We start from the raw sequence: 21089 nt of genomic DNA, 5'->3' as shown, positions 1-21089 counted from the left end.
TTTAATCGTAGCTCCGCTGAATTGGTAACCGCCCGACGCCGATTTTCGATAATTTGAACACCACAGCGACGATCGTCAGGCCAATTTTCTATGCAAGAAATTTGTGTTTCCGGATGAAGGACGCCGAAGATCGTTACTTAAAAAAGTCATTTCCACAGAGGAGAAAAAGGGGGACTCTTCACATATGAGTATGCCAGAGTCCCGAATCCCTAAGATTGGTTTGATGAATATTCCTCCTAACTGAAGTATGTAAGAATGCATCTAACTTGGTGAGTTTAGCATCGAAACCTCACTGACATCAACTTGACTACTGTACATACGTTCACTTAACACCAGGCAATATCAAGGTAGAAATCTATTAGTCAACACCATCATCAAAACTGCGACTTAATTTTAATGTATTGCTGTAGTACATAACAATATTCATGTACGGTTGCGATCAAAATTCCCTTGACACTTCACAATAGGCGGCATCTAACTTACGGGTCATATACTGTACGCGACTGTTTTACAGCTGATAACCTAACCTATCCTCTCCCAATCTAAATGACCCTCAAACAGATGATGCCAGACATTGACTCAAGTGTCTAGAGAATTTTGTCCGTAACAGCATAGGTGAAGTTTCATAGCTATTGCCAATAAAGTTTGAGATCAGTCAGCTTAGTGTGTGTGTGTGTGTGTGTGTGTGTGTGTTCCAAAATCAACGCTAGAAAAAAAATGAGGTAGGTCAGTATTTTTTTACCGAGGTTTATTGTTAGTTTAACGCTGTAAAGGTTGCATTGTAAATAGTAGCAAAGTGGGTTGCATTTACAGCTGAAGTTCCTCCATCCATAGCTGTAAAGTCCATTGGTCCCGGAATCAGATTTTCACCGAGTCGGTACCAGTAGTACGACTGCATCACCACCAGCTTGACGTAAAAATTCAACTGGTTCACAAATATCTAGACCACAGGGAGAGATAAACCTGTCCTATCTCAAACTAAGTGAAGTACGGTATAGACGTCTAGCTGGTGTATATACCCCCTTTAGTCTGTATCAAAATAGAACAACAAATGGATTTAACCTAATTATTCACTTATTTGCAGAGAAAAAAAAATGAATTCAGCAGCAGAAAGTCAACGAGGAAAACGAAAACACAATATTATTCAATTTAGCCAAACATTCGAGGCTCTAACTTTTTATCTCGTCGCCGGCATTAATTACTAGGAATATCTACACGAGACCTGTGGAATGTTGAGATAACTTCAGTCTCCCAAAGTCTTCCTGGTCAGACAGGCTAACAGTTGCCACACTAGCTTGAAGCCTGCCAATAGCAATAGTTTATTCGATCAGGAAGTCATCCGGGAAGGGTAATGGGTACATCGCATATCTCTTACGACTGCCACACCGTACTGAGGACATGGCTGTCTAGAGATGCTATGGACAGTGACCGCTCGCTACTCCCTACCTCGCAGTTTAAACATCAATAATTAGGTTTTCACTATCGACCCAAGACCGGCACTAAAATTACACTTGTCTGAGGGCGACGATACATCAAACACAGCAGCCAACCAAACCTAATTTATCGTAATATAACGATCTTCGGCAAAGTCCTGTTTGTATTCAACATAGGAGGGACACTGCGGTTCACTAAGCATGCTCACATCAGCCTTGTGTACGTGCGAAGGTCGTCTATCTTGTACGAAGGCGAAGACATACCCGGCTCACTATCCTCTAGAAACTGAGTCAAACGCGGGTCCTTACCAACTTCATTACTTAAAAATATACACCCAGACAAGTGCCATGACCTAAGATTATCTACGGAACACTACATGTTACTAAGCACCAGCAATTGGCATTAAAACACTACGTAACAACTAGCTACGACACTTACGACAACAAAAGTAACACCGGTTACTTATTATACGTAACGTGTGCGTGTGTGTGTGAGGTGTGTGAAAAGAGGTGAAAAATGTAGTGAAAGGAGATACACTCGTGTTGTTTTGTGGAATAGTTTGTGAGAGTTTAACTTGTGACTGAAGAATGGTGTGTCGTCTGTGGGAGCTTCCTATAGCACAATTTCCATGTTGTGTGGGATAGGTGCATAGTAGAGTTGGTGTGGTACTGTACCGTATTCTACAAGGCAGATGGTTTACTACTACTACTACTACTAATAATAATAAAAGCAATAATAGCTCATAATAATTGACAATATTAATAACGATGATAAATACATTTTTCTTTCATAGTGTCGTCAATATGTGGTGTACAAAAACAAAGGTGCTGATACATTAGGAATGGTACTGCACGTTCTTAAGATAGTTTCTGTGATAACATCTGAGACGTCCAGATATGAGAGATAAACTAAACAACAGTCAACCTACATAACACACAACATGTTTTCAGCTATGATTAAATTACGTTTTATTTAAGACACCCGCCGTTCAAGTAAAATGTACAATAAGTTTTGCCGTATGTGAAGAAGTAATTATCATTAAAATCCAAGTTCAGATAAGCGTTATAATCTTGCCCTGAATCACAGCCATACCTGAGCTCTGTTAATTCGTTTTGTCGGGAAATTATGCTATTAATCTGGGAAATTACTGTAATATATTCATTCTAAGTTATTCTTCAAGGACCTTGTTATAAATATATCTAGATTATGTTTTACTCCAGGGATCTTGTGATATACAGTACTGAAGTATTCAGATTATGTATATATATATCTTGATTGTTATTATTCAAGGTTCTTGTTCTGAATATACACATAATATATTATTCTTCGTGAATCTTATTGTGAATATATCCAAAACCTAAGTTTGGCAAAAATTCCCCGCTATTTGTTAGAGTTATTGTGTTAACAACTCCCGAGCAGAGGGGAAGAAACCTGTGTTCCCGCCTCCCCTCCCATGATGGCGGCACACGATAAATATCATCACAGAGGCGGGAGGGGACACTCGTTTCTGAGCTTGACCATAAAAAAAAATGTCTATACTTGGGAGTAAAAACGTTCGAATGCTTAAAGATTAAAATATTTGATACTACTGATTAGCTTGCCTCTGCGTTGCAATTCTTTCTTATTTACAATGTTCAAGAAATATTGGCGACTTTGTAGACAAGTAGAGGCGGAAGTGACGTTGCGTAATGTGTACAGAATTAGCCTTTAAGTAAAATAGGCCGCCACGAATGTACGCCCACTATTGAAAGAGAGAGTGTGTGTGTGTGTTAATGTACCGGGATGTGGGCTGCAAGGTATCTGAGAAGTCGAGTGTTGGGACAGAGAAAGGATGTAGCCTTGTGTGCGTGAGGTAGTGGGAGTGAGGAGCTTCTCGCTACAGAATGGGTATACTATAATAATAGATAGACTGGGGCCCGCATATAACAGGGGACAAAGGTGCAAGTGAAGGAGATGTGAGGGCAGTGTGGTCAGCGTGTGTGGAGGAGAGGAGGGTAGCTTAACGCCAGACTAGCAAAGCGCTGGTTGTGGAAATGTTATGTGAGGAACTGATGGTTGTCAATGTTTATGTTTCCCATCTATCTCTTCCTCTCATCTTTACTCGACGTTTGTGTGGAGTGGATAAAGGGATACAGGAACCTGAAAGAGGGGGGGGGGGAGAGAAATAATAGAGATTGGTACAAGACAAACGTAGAAAGTGACGGAGAAGAGTTACAAATATCATGCATACAGTACTCTTACCATCAACTTAATGCCCAGTATAGAAAGCGAACTTTTTTCCTTTGATTAAACGCCTTCACTGAAAAAATTACGCATGTGTAAACAAACTCGTAAACAGCTAAAAACAAATATGAACACAAAGGGAAAACAGATGACCTTACCAGACGCAAGCGCACGTACAGACAACCCAAGCCACATGGTCCCTGTACCTAAAAAGAATTCATGGGTATGCGGGTCCCGGAGTAATGGCTGGTCCTTGCCAAACATGAGGTTCGCTAACTCCATTTATTACTTATACGTTGGGCAGGAAGTCGACTGTACCGGAGTGAGGTAGGATCAAGTAGTTTGTTAGGTATGCTTGTAATTATGTAAAATAAGATAAATTATGGAAGGTTTAGATTTGCATCGTGTCTGCAAGTTAAATCGGGCCCATCGAGAGGCTTAGTAAGGTCATGTAAGGATTGGGTTGAGTTAAAACTAATGAAAACAGAACAAGACCATCAAGGCCGTCTCGACACTTCCTACAATGCTTTGAATACCTTTGTGACAACTTATTCAAACACAGAATAGCCGCGTTGCTTATTGGCTTTTCGGTTTTGTTTAGTCAACTCAATATGCACCTCTCCTGACCGAACTAATAGATGCTTTTCGCGCTGAGGATTTATTTTTCTAGTGTTTACTTCATGCACCCAAGGAAAAAAAATGGTCACCTTTTCCATACGATACACTAGCCATCAAGGCACTAAGCTGTCACAAAATACAACCAGTTAAGGTCACTATTCCCTGGACAACTTCTGGCATTCACTTATGGGTCATATACGTGACTGATGTATTGCTGGTGAACGACGTATTTTTTATTATATATTATGTAATAACAAAGAAAAAGTAAATAGTGTTAATATCCTAATCCCCCTTACCTACATGACCCCCGTGTAGAAATGCAAAATATTGCTAAGTGTGTCCAGGAATAAATTACAAGTATATTTCATTAACCAGATACGACCTGTCGCCAAAAAGAAACCACACTCCCACAGCCTAGCTTGTACGCGCGGGGGTCGTGATAGTGAGGCGTCTATAGAGAGGGTGGATTATATCGGCAGAATTACTTAACGCCCGAGCAAATTCCTTTTCTCCTTGTGTAAAATACTTCGAAGACAATAATTAAAAAGGTGTCGAGATTTGGTAGGAAAATTCGCCAACGGATTGCTGGATGTGTACAGTACCTTCATTGTATGCTGTGGCCCCAATGCATTAGGTGTGTATTATGTAATGCCTCTATAATGTATGTCCATTGCACAGATACAAATCTTAATAACCACCCCATTTCTAACATGGAAAACAATGTCAGCTGGACTTGTTACATTTCAGACAATATTTTCGTATTTAAGATGTATTTTCTAAGGAATGATCGTCTTTTGCTTTGAATCGAGTGAGCTCATTGGGAGCACGTGTGGGAACTACTGTATACATTGCGCTTCAGTACTATTTGCCCCTGGGGTGCAGTATTTACCATTGGGGAGCAGTATATACCACTGGGATGCAGTATTTACCATTGGTGAACAGTATTTACCATACGTGAACAGTATTTACCACTGGGATGCAGTATTACCAATGGGTAGCAGTATTTGCCATAGGGGTGTATTTACCAATGGGGGGCAGTATTTAACATTGGGGAGCAGTATTTACACTTTGGGAGCAGTATCTACTATTGGGGAGCAGTATCTACCATTGGGGAGCAATATCTACCATTGGGGAGCAATATTTACCATTGAAGAGCAGTATTTACCATTGGGGAGCAGTATTTGCTATTGAGGAGCAGTATCTACCATTGGGAGCAGTATTTACCACTAAGGAGCAGTATCTACCGTTGGAAAGATAATATACAACATGGTGTTTCTTGTACAAGAGCTTCACCTTTTAATTATATTGAGGGTGTTATTATGTTGAACAGAATTACGCAAGTTGGGCAAATTAAGTAGTGTCCGGCTAAATTTCGTTTACCTTAAAAATTGCCAAAAGAATAATTTTTCACCCGCCCAACAAAAAATAAAACACGTCTCTCTTTCCTTCGGCGTATAGTAATTACTTCATTAACTCGAGTAGAAAAGGAACAAGTGCCCTGAGCAGTGGGCATAATACCCTACGAACGTCTGTGTAACCTAGACATTTACTAGGAACGTTCTGGGGGACGGAAAGACAGGGAGAGGATGGTACTAGGCGAAAGGCTGAGACCGGCAGTGAGGTTGCGGAGAAAGGTGGGAGTCCTGGGAAAATGATCTAAGATAGGAAGTGTAAAGTAGTGGGTGTTATGCAGTGAGGTAGCGAGTAAAGTGTAAGGTAGTAACAGTGAAGGAAGAACCAGTAGCAGTGAGTATAAAGTGAGTGGGACGAATACAACAGTATAATAAACAATTCACTCCCACGTTTCCCAGTTGGGTATTGGTGGTTTAACAGTATGGAGGAACTCGTAATTGGTGGAATTAGTAGACAGTATATATAAATGCTCTTTAAACTGAAAAACAAGCTTGTGTTTCATCTGCTACGGTTTTGCAAGAACTCTTTAAGTAGGTTCATACAATAGACCACAACCAATAAATATTATGTTAAGAGGTTTTTCATGAGGCAACTATGCCTGGATTGTTTTATTTGTTAAATAATTTCGCTGAGTTGTCATTCCTTGACCACGATTAGAGATCATCGAGAATTCAGTTCTTGTAATCAGTCATATCAGATAAGTTAGCAATATTTACGTAATTAAATAGGCTACTTTGATTCATTGGCTTTTTGAGCACAGCCCAATGTCAATTGTTTTCCTGAGGGTGACAGTTGCCAGTTGGACGAACATGAGTCTTGATACTCATGGAGGTACGGTACACCAACCATGTTATAAAATATTGTATAGACGCAAATTTGTTTTTCTTTACGTCTTTGCATATATGGTACTGTACCTGTTTTATTTCTCCACGAATTGTCTAGCATCTCATTAAAACAGATCTGACTCATATCTAACAACAAAGCCTACCGTTTGTAACAATGTTTTTAACGACAATCATCGATGCATTTTTGGTTTGTTAGGCTTGTGATTCTGCCAAAATTATTATACGGTATATCGTTACTTTCAGCATTTCTTCTTTTTATTATCTGATAAACGCCCAATATTTTTAGTCTAATAAAAAATCTATCCGAATTAAATATTTCCCATCCCGACAAGCCTCTTTTTGTTATGGTAGAATGTGACCAGACTCGGGGGCAGACAACGCACTCCCTTCATTCATGTTATTCACTCTCTCAAGCTGCCCAATCAGATGTATTCTGTTATGGTGTTCCCCCTCCACATCAAAGCCTCATGATATTCATCTGGTTTATTCTGTAGCCTCAAACAATCCAGCACCAACACTCCCAAACACCATTCGACACCATGTTAGCTTGTCATTCACACACATTGCTGTTTCCTGGACATCAATCCTTTGTACAGTAGCACCAGCAATATGTCATCACCAGTGTTTTCGTTAAAAGTCCAAGTTACAAGAACCAAAGTGGATTTGGAGATATTGGGGTCCATAGCTTACGTAGTAAACACCATTAAACGAATGGGACAAAATAAAGCACTCTGGGTTCGGAAACGATTACAAATATGTCAAGAGATTAACTAAGGCCAGCGACTGTTGTGGTCATACTACTGGGAGGAACACTATCCACTGTTTATCATGTATTTACTCGATACACGGAAGATCAGCATTAGTTTATAAAGTTTTTTGCAAAGTGCCGTAAGACTTTTAATTGTCATGGGTGATATATAATATTTCACGTCTAACAAGATACATTCTAGCACCATGAATCATCATAAGGCTAATCTTAGTCATGCATTCATCATAATGCTGTCATTATTACGTAATCATATCACTGAGACAATAATGTAGTTCTTATAATGCTGAGTCACCACAATGTAGAATCAAAATGCAAAGTCATTAGCATTATGGTGCAGTAGGACCCAGGACAACAATAAGCACATTACCGGACCCTAAAATGTGGCCAGTATAATCCGGTTTTCATCCTAATTAGCACTTCTATGCGAGTGTCTAGCCCTAGCCCACGATTAATGTAAAGTACACAATAACATCATATTTTGTGTTGACATTGAGCTGCGTAGACATTACCTTTAGACCTGCCGTCATATTACGATAAATACCGTAAACAAAGTTAAACTGATAGATAAAAAATGGTCGCCGAATTATACTCTATTTGATTTCAGCAGTTCCTTTTGCCTGGTTCTTTCCATACCTTCTAAAGAAAGCAAAAAGCATCACAACGAGAAATTGCATCCAGATTCCACCCACAAATATCAGAAAATTCTAGAATATTACATAATACAACATTCTGGTCCACTGGGTGATGGACACGCACCTCAGGTGCGGTCAATTATTTACTGTACTGATGATCCACATGTCTCTCGACCTACAAATTGTATACGGTGGAAATACTTCTATGATTAATGTACTCCCCATTTCATCATCACAGCGATTGCAAGTGGTGGGTGCAAAGACCAAAACGAATGAATGCATAATGTCATACACAAACAAACAATGCTGATAAACTGAAGTAGCCGCCGCTTCGCTTGCCACACCTTGGCCTCCACAGTGTAAACAGATTATCTCGTAATTCTTATGCTTTTCTAAGGTAGTGTTTTGCGAATGTCCTTGTTTTTCATGTTTAATGGAACAAGAAATACAAAAGGGAACTATTAATATTCGCAAGCTGGTCATAAAAGCAATACTGCATCTACTTAAATTGGCTGTAAATTACTTTTAATTCGTTCCCAAGAAAGCCATTCACGAAAAATACAGAAATTCACAAAATTCTGGCTTCGCTTACCCCTATTTTGTCCGATTTAACTGGGATTTACTGTAAAACGAATCTAGAGCAGGAGCAAGAAAAACCGAGTCTGAAATTTGTTTATAAAGACCACAAGAACCATTCAAACTTAATTAAGCTAACCAACGCCATCCTACGATTTGGGTTATGAAAGCGAAAGGGAGATCCAAAGGCCTGACGGCCCGTTTAGGGTAGTATGGATGGAACCCACAATACATAACTGTAAATCATTATGGTACACATTGTGGCAGTGTAGCTGGCACTGCAATCGACTACCTTCATGTTCCCTGCTGTAAAATCTAGTGCCCATTTACAGCTGGGTGAACTGGATATCCAGGGCACGATCCAACCATCCTAAGAACAGAAAGCAAGCACTGTACAGTATCTTCACTCAGTTACCACAACTCTATCATGTATGAATAATAAGTGGGTCTTGTAGGTCTAACAGCCCATTAGGACAATGCAGACACTAACCACTGTAGACTTTACCTTTCTATGGTACACAAGGAGGCAGCATGGCCAGCACTGCACTCAACTCCCTTCACTTTCCCTTACTGTTAACGAGATAACCATTCACAGCTAAGTGAGCTGAGGGAACAAACCAGCAACCTTAAAGACAAGAAGTTAGTGCTGTATCCAACAAGCCACAACATTCCCTATAAGTAGTGAGCTTGGTTTATTTTTGTGGTCTTCTTTTCAAATGGAATTTTCCCTTGCACCCATAAGTCAATAAAGATGATACAGTGCAAACCAATCAAACCAAACCAACTTTACCTAATGACCCTAGTTTATCTTTTTATTTGTATGGTTTGATTCTATGATGCCTGATATCATTTATGATTTAGCCCTGCATTCTGCTTTGTAAGAACAATGTCAGTGTTGTTTTCTTTAGTTTACAGTCTGTTTTTCCTTGCTTAGTTACCAAATCTTCATTCTTTTCATTAAAACAAACATAACATTGATCTTGTCAAAATATAACATTCCAAAAAAATGGTGACCTTCTTCACTGAGTCTGTTATTTAACAATACTGTATATCATAGTTATAAACAAGGAAAAACAGTGTTTGTTCTCAGTTGTACAGTGCTACTACTCCTTCTGCATACAAATTAGTGTATTACTGTCATTCATTTCATGGGTAGGCATGCATACTTATGTTATAGGACAAAATACCAGTACCGGTAATATAAGTTATAAATGCCCTACAGTACAGGTAAAGTTTATTTTTGTTGAGGTTTCAACTGTTATGCAAGTACAGTACCATCCTGTAGCTACAAAATGAAGAACAATGCTCAGCTGTCTTCTTACTGCCCTCGTGACATCGCTGTCTGGTGATTGATAATATTTCACATTACCGGTATTAGAAATATTATACCCAGTGTTTGTAAAACACTTATCCACAAGTCATCAGTAATATTATTTTTTATGAATGAGAATGTAATACTGTACAGTAGCTTTTATTTTGGTGTACAGCATTTATAAGCAAATCAATGACATAATGCCATGCCACTTCAGTGTGACACTTAAGTAGCATACTGCTGTAAGTGTAAGGCTACACTTGAAAAAGGCTGAGGAAGCTAGAAATTGGAAAAACTTTGAATGATTAGGTATAATATAGGAGACCATATTTGGCTTAATACTTAGTTAGGGGTCCTCAAACAGGGGTTTGCAAACCCCCAGGGGTATGAAGGAAGGTTTCCAGGGGGCACATTGAGGGCTGGTGAAAATTAATAGCTATACTATACTGTACAGTTAATGCTTACTTGCTTAATAAAGTAATATCATTCCAACAATTTTACAATATCCAGGGTAGTACTGAATCATTCTACTGTTTATTGATTGTTAATGCTTATTTTCTAAATAAAGTAATTACAATTTCAGCAAATTTACAACATCCAGTGTAGTACGATTCTATATTGAATTAGTGTTAATGTATTGTAGTACCAATACTGTATATATTCAGTGTCTCAGTAATGGGGGTATGGCTCAAAAGTCTGATAGCTCAGAGGGGTATCTGGTGAGAAAAAGATTGAAAACCGCTGCTTAGAAAAAGGTTTGACAGCCTAACAACTGTAATTTCATTTATTGTCTGCAAACATAATTATAAATTAATTTATCAAAAATAATGAGTGTGCTGAGGCCCCATATGTGAGATATGTTATGCTTTAAAAAATACCTGGCAGTTACTGCATATACCTGGTGCTGTAATAAGCAAAATTATTTCAGGTGTGATGGTGTTGATCAAGGTTCAGTTTATTTACAAATTGATAAAAATTACAATGCAGTATGGGGAAAGTGCTTCTATTACATATTCCTGATCCATATACCCTGTATCTCCAATTTTAAGGTTTTAAAGTGTGTAAACTTAATTAAAATGTTAAGCAGGTAACAGGGCTTCTTATGTGAAATATATCCAAGTGAAGAAACGCACTACAGGTACTACAGTATAGTACACATTGATTATGGTACTGATCAGCAAAATTTCATTATACAAATGCCAAATCTGCCATCAGTCCTCATACACTGTACAGCACACAGAGACGAGGATTATATTGCATTCTCACTCATAAAGTATTTAATGATGTGTGAAAAGAATGAGAATATTGAGATATACTTACCTGTACAGTATTGTTAATAAAATATAAGATATTACTTTACGCTTGATAACAGTATGGGGAGAGCCCTGACTGCCAAAGCTACTTATAAACATGGGAGGACTTCGTTATGGAAGGTGATATGAACGTAGGCAAACAGAGATCTTTCCCATAACCACTGGATTGATGTTAAATAAATCAGCTCACAATTGAAGGTGTGAATTTAATTACATGCACATGCTCCAAGTGGGTCATATTTATAATGTGGCTGTGAATGGATGAGTGAGACTAATTATTATATATAGAGTACTTGTAAATGACTGAGGAGTCAATGAGTTATCAATAACACTTTCTTATGCAGAACTACTTTATATTTGTTGAATTTATGTTTCCCTTGTTCTTGAATATAAGCTATTAGTTCACTGTTGCTGAATAATGATTAATTAAATGAATGATAACAACAACTTTCAGATAATTAATAACAAATAAGGAAAAGAATGAATATGTTAGTACACAAATATACTGTATACCTTATACTGACTAAATCGTAGTTTATATATTACTGTATTCGATAATTGTTTTGACGGAGATGTTTAAAGAAATATAGGAGCTGTCACAATACAGTATGTCAACAAGGATCTTCACTGAAGTGCAAGTTTACCAAGTTATTTGGTTGACTGTTGATTAAATGTTCATACAGAAAGTAAAGATTACACGTTTTTAGCCATTCAAAAATATTTGTTTAAAGTGTCTATAACAGTTGTAATTACTGCTATATGTATTATGCTGTGTGAAATAGCCTAATACGGCAGTAAAGAATGTTTAGATGGACCACACTGTAACACTGAAAGAGATAAGCCTTACTGATGATGTAATGAACACTGAATATGTGGCACAATCAAACATCAGTATTTTCAATGTAATCAGAACAGCTTCAGCCATTAATGTAAACAATTGAATGGTTTAGAGGCTTCATTACTGTAATATATTTGAGATTAAAGAATTACACAGGTGGTTATAAATAATGCTGGTGTGTGTGCATTATTATATACTGTACAGTAATGTACTGTAAACATAAATGTTGTATAATTGATGTGTAAAACTGTGTACATAGAAGAGAATGAGATACAAGTAATGGTAATATGTATCTATAAAGTGGCAATAAGTCATAACAGAGGTGATGATGGGTGGGGTAGGGCAGGTCGGGAGGGTGACACAGGCCAGAGATGTTTACGCTTTTCCGCCACTCTCGCCATGACCGTCAATGGTGTCATGGCGAGACTCATGCCAAACGCCCTGCATCTCTCTCCACTGCCACTGCTCCCGCCCTAACACCCGATATTCCTTCAAATGACTTCCAAGTTATTAGTATCTCCGACGTCATTCTGTCTACATTACAAGATCGAATATTTATGAAAATAAATGTTAAAATTGCAGCAGGGCCGCGTCTGCGTGCCGTTCGTTTTTCATCAATATATCAGCTCACCGCCCTCCACCGCCCTGCCTATCTCTTAACACGCCCTTTTGCCCACATCTGCATATATTATCATCTCTCTGACTCACTTTATTCAAGGGTAATTCCACAAAATTCCAGGCAGGACTAGGGAGGGGCGGGAATAAGAGGAATGCGAGAAAACACAGGGAGGATTATTCCGGGTCCGCACCCTAACTTGGCATCAGAGAAAATGGATCATTGAGGAGGGTGAGCGGCAGAGCCTCCCCGATACCTCACCTTCCTTCACTTACCTGAGGAAGATTGGCGTCCAGCTGCCGCTGTAGACTATCTCTCTCCTTCTCTAATTCTTGGTATTTGGTTTCTAACTCACTGAGCCTCTCTTGGGTCTCTCGGATCGTATCTAGAAGCTTGTCTCTCTCGTCAAGCATCGACACCATAAGCTGTTCAAAATTAGCGTCATCTCCGCTAAATTGAGATCCCCTTTGGGAGATGCTGTCCTCAGCTATGGTAGGCATAACATCACACATCATATTCCACATCTTGGAAGAAATTCAGGCGATTTGGCCGTAATATTACTTCAAACCTTCACCGAGTGTGACCATCGACTGGCTACCACCGCCTTCACACTAACTTCACAGCTATTTTCATCGTCATATTCATATCTTAAGCCAGCACAGTGCGGACCCACTTAACACAGCGACCATTCACAAGCTCTGAGCACCACACTGAGCACTCCATAGTCACGATATCATTCACTAATTACAACAAGTTAGCTGCCTGTCTGACCTGGCCGCTATCGAGCGTCGGCCATTTTCAAGACTGCCTCTGTCTCACCATGTTCGAATACGTGTACGAGACTCCGGGCTGTGTCTTCGTCTCCCTCTCTGGCCACTCCTTCCCCTTCCCAAATCTTACTTTAAGCATGCTTTTGTACACCATCTCAATATATAATTCTTAAAATATCCAAAAGGCACGATTTGACCCTCCAAAACTAGATTATTGAGTAAAAAGTGTAATTCCAGTTTCCCATAATTACGAGAGTGGTGGCCTGATGTGTACTACAGCGGGACTGTATGAATGAAAGGTACTGTCTTATATGTTCAAAATAATCCTCCGCGTCAACACAGCCCAGTTTTTAACTTACCTAGTGCACAGTGTATCAGTTGTCTGCTGTTTCAGCCGCTTTGCATGTCATCTAATGTGAAAAATGCAATGGAAATATATAAATAGAGTTTAGGAGTGTATGGCATGAGAAATTCAAGAGTTACTGGCAGAGAGTGGAGTCGTGCGTCACGTATTCTTGTAAAGGTTGTGTGGCAATAACTAGTAAGATTGTGTTACGTTCCTTATAGTTTTATTTACCGGTGTTATCATGTGTTCCTCACACACACACACGCGCGCGCGCATATATATATATATATATATATATATATATATATATATATATATATATATATATATATATATATATATATATATATATATATATATCAGCAACAGATCCACAGCTGATGGTTATACTCGAAAAAGAAAAGCAACATCGGGTGATCATTATCATAAACCTGATGATGGAGGAGGCGAGAGGGGCCCCCGGCTTACCGACTGGGAAACTCTTAAGAACAAGAGTGAAGAAAACTGCAGCAGGCCTATTGGACCATACTGGGTAGCCTTGTTTACACCCAACCCTTATCACTCATATACAGTATACTCGTATTATGTCCAACCTATACATGAAGCTTCCCAATGAGTTCGAGTTAAAGAAGGTCTCTGGTAAATTGTTCCACTCATTCACGACTTTATTTCCCTCCTAAATCTAAATTTCTCTTATGTAAAACCAATTTAACGTGTTCGCTCCTGTTTTGATAGTATAAGTACCTTAGTTATATTTCCTTTATTTGACCCCATCTTCCATGTACACGCTTTCATTGCATCGCCCCTCAAGAACTCTTGCTAACTGATTGTCCAAGAAACTTACTTCATTTTTTTTCTGGATGAAAGCTTCGGGTTTGTATGTCCAGGTCTTCATCACCTAAAAAACACTCTTTGGTAGTCAAGCGAACGTGGGGGCATTCCCTGGGGTGTAAGGGGAGGTGTTCGGCTACTGCACGATAGTGTTTGGCTCACGAGGTCCAGGAGTTTTGAGAAATCTATATCTACTTTGACGACATCTGATGCTACCCTTGCTTCACTTACTGACACAGAACTCAAGAACTGGTCCCTATTCTCCAATAATGTAGTATATTAAGATTACGACTGTAGTTTTAAAATGAGTTGCTACAAGCATGGTGTCTAAGTTCTTATTTATCACCGTGCACTGCAAGAACCTGAATATGTGCATCATCTACCATCCTACATTCGCAACATGTACGAGGTCATCAAGAGGTTGTCTTACTTTACTTTTTACTTTCATCCTCTTCGCTTCTGATAGGCTCGTTAGCCGCTTAGGCGGTTGGTCACGTCTCCGATATGCGCTGTTGGCAGATACTGGGCATGCACTGTCTCCTGAATATATCGGAACCTGCTTCAGCGTTGGTCAAGTCTGGCCTTGAATGAGCTCACACTCGGTGCCATCACAACAATCTCCGGCAGATTGTTCCAAGAGTTCACAACTCTCACTTGTGCATTAAGTAACTCATTATTTAAATTGTTGTAGAACTCGTCAACCTCAGATCTCGTGATCAGGTCATCTTCAACCGTCATATATTGTGTGGATATCGTCGTCAGGTCTCCAGGTAAAGTGAGGTCACCTCACGCTGCCTTTTCAACCCATCAAAGTTTGCCCTTCTGAAATCTGGGACTTTAGTGGAATTTTCCTTGCGACTGCCATTAAATCTTAATTGAAATCTTATTTCTTTGTGATCGCTGTTGGCAAGTTCGTTCCCTACCTCAACATTACTAATGAGGTTGTAGTGGAATATCACGAAACCCTACAAGGTTTTCTGTTTGACAACTAAATCGAGTATATTATTACCCCGGGTGGGTTCGGTTATATGTTGACTTGGGAAACAATCCTGAACTGTTTCAAGAAAATCATCTGATTCTGAGTCACCTGTAAGGTCAATCCAATCTATTTGGCTAAAGTTAAAGTCGCCAACTATACAGACATTGCTATGTATGGAAGCCCTGCACATTTCATCCCAAATAAGTTGCTCATTAACTCTATCAAGATTAGGAGGTCTATATATTACTCATGTGATTAATTTTTCCCTACCATCGATTAATTGTCCAAATTATTTCTGTATTCAGTTCAGTTTTTATTTAATTATTTATTTCACAGTTCAGATTATCCCTGGCATATACAGGGTAATGCCACTCCGCCTCCTTTCCTAATCTGCCTATCGGCATGGAATAATTTGTAACCTGCAATTTGGTATTCGGCAGGTAACTCTCGTGAGTCTAAGTTTATCCATGTTTCGGTGAATGCTATTATATCGATTTTTTTTCTCGGTACATACCAACGCCCTAATTTCATCCATTTTGTTTCTCATAATCCTACTGTTTGCGTAGTAGATATTTAAGTTAGTCATGTTCCGAGTCCTCTCTTTGGCGCGTTTAGTTTTTAACTCACTTCTTAGTTTAATTTTGTCCTCATCCCTAGCACTGTTTCCCTGTAACCTTTCACTTTGTTTACCCGCTCCTACTGCAGTCTCCTCCACTTCCGTGTCCATATGTTCCCCTAGCAGTTTAAAAACTTCGACATCTTTTGAACTGCCCTCTCGAGAGAGCCAGCCAGGGATGACACCCCATCCCTAGCATAAAGGTCCCTTCTGCCGTAGAAGTTGTCCCAGTTGTCAATGAATGGGACTGATATCGACTTGCAATATCTGCCAAGACAGCCGTTGACACCAACTGCCCTTAACAACCATTCATTGCCAACTCTCCTTCTAGGCAGGACACCACATATGATAGGGATCCCTCCCTTCAACCTAATACGTTCAATAGCTGTCTTAAACTTATCAAGGAGCTCCTCACTCCTACACCGGCCAATATCATTGCCTCCTGCACTGAGGCAGATAATGGGTTTGTTTCCATTACCAGACAAGATATTGTCCATCCTGTCAACTATATCCCCCACCCCAGTTTCTGGTAAACACACCCTCATCCAATTTTTATTTTTACCACAAAAAGCTCTATCGAGGTACCGTACCTGGGAATCGCCAACAATTAAGGTATTCGTACCTTCCTTGTCAGCCCTGTCCCTGACTATGGTAACGTCCAATTCGTCTATCAAAGGACTAAAAGAGTTATTACACTTAGCTGTTGTCGTTTTTCTTGGCGTCTTTTCTCACTACCACTTTGGACGTTCCTCTCCTCACAACCTTCCATTTGCCCGAGTTTTCGTCAGACATGGGCTTGTAGTGGATTCCTCCCCTACAAGCACCGAACCTTCTCGAATTCCCCAGCCTACGCCTCCAGCGACGCCCACGGAGCGGGGGTCAACTATCTACCCACGCCTACCCCCGCCTTATAAGGCCTGACACCGCTGTGACCAGCCTCTTTCTACACAGTGCCACCAGCAAGCAACACCTCCGCGCCGCTCCCGCCAGCGACCTTGGCGTCCCTCAAGCCGCGTGCCTTCACTTTGGGCACCCTCACCACCCAGCTCTCTCTACTCAACGCTTATTACCATGCTACCTACCCAGTAACAAGCTGCATTGCACATCCAATATAATATGTGTACAGTGAGCACATTGTGAATTTCCTTTCTCCATCCCATCCTGAGTGTGAACCAATATCACCATAACCCTACAGGCTTTCCTTGTATCGTGTCTTCTTCCTTCATCCTCGCTCTCACTTCCTTTAATTTCAAGTTTTCTTCTTTGACCTTCACTAACTCGGCCAGTAGCTCAGCCCTCAGAAGGGCACAACCCCACAAGTAGCACTAGCCATTACCGACAATTTATCCCCGGGAGCTAAGTCTGCCGTGACCTTTCTCCTAGCGAGGTCAGAACACAATTGACAATCACTAGCATACCTTCTCCAAGCATCAGGGCATCTAACTTCTGAAGTCTAGCTTTGGTAGCAAAGAAATGCCGTAGCGGTTCTGCTCTACCCGGTAATCATTTTGAGCTCATACATTAAATCATTAACACATTTAAAAATAATGTGTTCTAATATTTTCAGCTATTTATATATTGTATATGACAATATAAAATTAACATACTTAATTTTAATAAATTAATATACGATTCATTATAATAAGATTTTTATCTGTAAAAATAAACTTTTAGTCCCCCCAAAACGTTTTCTAATTTAAATAAGAAAATGGTTAAACAGGAGGAACATTTGGAACACTAATCACAAGTCAAGGAGGAAGGGGGGCAGCACTAGACCACCTCTGTGGACACAGGACCCCATCCTCATCAAAGAAGGAGAGAAGGTAGAAAACCTTGGCAAAATTTATAAGCAAAATAAAACTAGTGATAACCTCCTGGCATTCCTCAAAGCTAACAGAGCATTTCGTGAACTCAAAGGTCAGATGAGAAACACCTAATGGGAACAATTCTTACAGGGGATTAATAGAACAATCACTCAAGCAGAAGTGTGGAACAAAATTAGAGCCATTAACAAGTCATCCACCCCAGTCCAACTTCACGAGAGCCTTGCAGAATATGCTGACATGCTATTAGACCAATTGTCTAGTGTGTCACTTTTTACTTTTATCCTCTTCACCACTGATCGGCTCATTAGCCGCTTGGGCGATCGGTCACGTCTCTGTCACGCACTGTTGGCAAGTACTAGTCATGTACTGGCTCTCTGTTACGTACTGTTGGCAGGTACTGGGCATGCACCGGCTCCTGAATGTACCTGAACCTGCTCCAGTGTGGTCAAATCTGGTCTTGAAAGAGCTCACACTCGGTGCCGTCACAACACATTCTGGCAGATTGTTCCAAGAGTTCACAACCCTCACTCCGAAAAAGTTTGCCCTCACATTTTTCTGGACTTGTCGGCTTCTTCAATCTTGGGCTGTGACCCCTTGTGGGGCGAGCGTCCGCCAGCTTCAAGTAAGGACACTCGACTAAGTAGTGCCCCTTGAGATGCTTATACACCTAATTTAGGTCGCCCCTTGCCCGTCTGTAGTATCAGTAATGCAAGTTCAGGTGCTCCAATCTCTCAGGGTAGTTGAGGTGCCGAAGTGCAGGCACCAGTCTGGTGGCTCTCCTTTGAACATTTTCAACCAACTGACAGTCCCTAGCATATCTCGGGGACCAGACGGGGTGACAGTACTCCAGATGGGGAAGCACTTCACTCTTGAAGATCGTTACGAGGGACGGACCGTCTAGATATCTGAACGACCTTCTTATAAGACCCAATAATTTATTTGCCTGATTTACCTTCTTCTCTCAATGGCCCGAGAACTTCAGCTCATTGTCAACATACACACCTAGGTCCTTCTCACACTTAGTCTCAAATAGTGCAGTTTCTTCACCCCATTGGGACATATGCTACGCTTCCTTACCGTTGGTACGCCCCAGGTGCATCCTCTTACACTTCGTGACATTGAATCTCAGCAGCCACTTCTTTAACCATTCTTGGGAACTCACAGAGATCCTTCTGCAGCTCTTCACAAATCACTTCCCTGCTTCCTAACATACAGCAATATCTTAAAACCACACACATTAATAGGGGTTTCCATATTGAAATAGCCTGTTCCTCACCAGACTAAAAAAGATTACCGTTACATTTCATATTAAATGATCGTAAAATTAATATTTATTAGTAATAGTGGAGGAGACGGGTAACACCAGAAGCAGTTGTTCGATTTCGTTCTTTTTCCACAAATGTTGTTTGGATGATAAGTAAATAAAAACGAGCTCATTCAAAACAAGACTTGGTCAATACTGGCACAGGTAAAGACACATTCTGGAGCCAGTACATGTTCGGTACTTGCCAACAGTGTGTAACAGAGACGTGACCGACCATCCAAGCAGCTAACGAGCCGATCAGTAGCGAAGAGGATAAAAGTAAAAGACAAGGGATAGTGGGCATGTTGTCCTAAGGCTAACGTCGCGGCGTCTCTGTTTACACTACAACACTTGACAGACGGCGGCAGAGGTTGACAAGTGTGTGGTGATTAAAATAACATTATCTCTTGATTTAACTTTTCATAGAAACTCAGTGATATTCTCGAGTAAATTAGTGTCGCGTTACTTAAATATGTGCTTGTGTTATTTGATAAATAACTTTTTTTGAGGTAAAACTCGGTTGTCAAGTATGATTGGGACGTGTTTAAATGTCCATCATATAGTTTTGTGATACAAACGCCTACGTGTGTGTGTGTTATTCTGGTTGAATTTTAAAAACGTTTTATTAAAAAAAGTTTATATGGGAATAGCAACTTTCCTATTTTTACCTTCCTCTAGTGTTTGTTAAAAGTGGTAATTATATAGGACTAACCAATGAGCGAAATTGATCGAAAAAAATTATGAAAACACCGGATTTTCACTGTTCTATTATTGTGGAGACTGTTGTAGTTTGTGGAAATATGTTAAAAATAAACATTACTTAACATTTGTGGGTATGAAAAACAGACCTAACCAACCTAACCAAACAAACCTACCCAACCTTACCTGGGGGCAGAGCCCCACGGACCCCCCGGTATATTAAACAGAAACAACTTGCTATGATATGGTGAAATTTGAGGCACTTTCTGGATGTGAGATGATCCGGGCGCATCAGCTCTAAGGAGCCTGGGCGACGGAGTGAACTACTATGTTGGAGGGTTCCACAATAAATGATTATCAAATTAGAACTCTGATGAAAATACAGTAATGTAAGAAAATAAATGAACAGTCTCTATGTAAAGGAACAATGCCGCGATCTTTAAACAATTGAATGGTTCCAACTCACAGAAGAGTACATTCAAAGTATAAACAAAATGCAGTACAGTACAATTACTTTGAGGTGTGTATGTAGAATGTTGGACCCATGCTTGATGCAGTAATTTCACCAATAAAATTTTAAGTTCAGTAGCTGTAATTAAAGATTATTTTATTTAAATCAACACTGCACTGCGCTATATATTATCAATACAGTATGTTAACTAAATTTCAGAATGACCAATAATTTTAATGTAAAAACATAAAAATACTCTGTATTCAAGAGACCAACAAACATGATGTTTCCTCCACTGTAAACCAAGTTAAACAGAGATGCTTTGGCGGGTGAGTTAAACGGCTAATGGGTGCACAAAAAACTAGTTCCCTGTACTGCATATAATATCAATATAAGTAAATTTTAAAATGACTTATAATTTCAATATAAAAATGCAAAAATATTAAAGAGCACAACCTTCTTGATATTTACCCCACTGGAAACGGGTGTAAACATAGAACCGATTACTGTATTGGCGGACTAGCCAATCAGCTGATGCGCACAACAAAACGTGTTTGTCGTAAAGATTTCGTTAATCGAAGTTTTGTTCGTTAATTGAACTGAAAATCCTTATGGGAGCTAATTCGTTAACCAAAATTTCGTTAACCGAACCGTCCGTTAACTGAAGGACCACTGAACT

General features: G+C 39.8%; 2 protein-coding genes across 21 annotated transcripts in view; one reads left to right on the top strand and one right to left on the bottom strand.

Annotated features, from left to right (window-relative positions):
• Nucleotides 1–13402, bottom strand: part of LOC121876871 (liprin-alpha-4-like) — a 126069-nt gene extending 112667 nt beyond the window's left edge. For all 16 annotated transcript variants that reach the window (XM_042382389.1, XM_042382374.1, XM_042382378.1 and 13 more), the window contains exon 1: nucleotides 12865–13402. In XM_042382389.1, coding sequence (XP_042238323.1) covers nucleotides 12865–13113 — 249 coding nt within the window. In that variant the 5' untranslated portion in view covers nucleotides 13114–13402. The remainder of the gene's footprint in view (nucleotides 1–12864) is intronic.
• A 6174-nt stretch (nucleotides 13403–19576) lies between these two features.
• LOC121876792 (transmembrane protein 183-like) overlaps nucleotides 19577–21089 on the top strand; it is a 9071-nt gene continuing 7558 nt past the window's right edge. For 2 of the 5 annotated variants that reach the window (XM_042382192.1, XM_042382188.1), the window contains exon 1: nucleotides 19603–19769. The gene's annotated coding sequence lies outside the window, so the exon portion shown is untranslated. Of the gene's footprint in view, nucleotides 19770–21089 lie in introns of all 5 variants that reach the window. The other 3 variants (XM_042382189.1, XM_042382190.1, XM_042382191.1) reach the window with 3 other exon arrangements.

The sequence above is a fragment of the Homarus americanus genome, unplaced genomic scaffold, assembly GCF_018991925.1.
Source record: "Homarus americanus isolate GMGI-L3 unplaced genomic scaffold, GMGI_Hamer_2.0 scaffold50281, whole genome shotgun sequence".
Lineage (NCBI taxonomy): Eukaryota > Metazoa > Arthropoda > Malacostraca > Decapoda > Nephropidae > Homarus > Homarus americanus.
The sequence above is the reverse complement of the archived record's forward strand: the minus strand, read 5'-3'. Positions and strand labels throughout refer to the sequence as shown.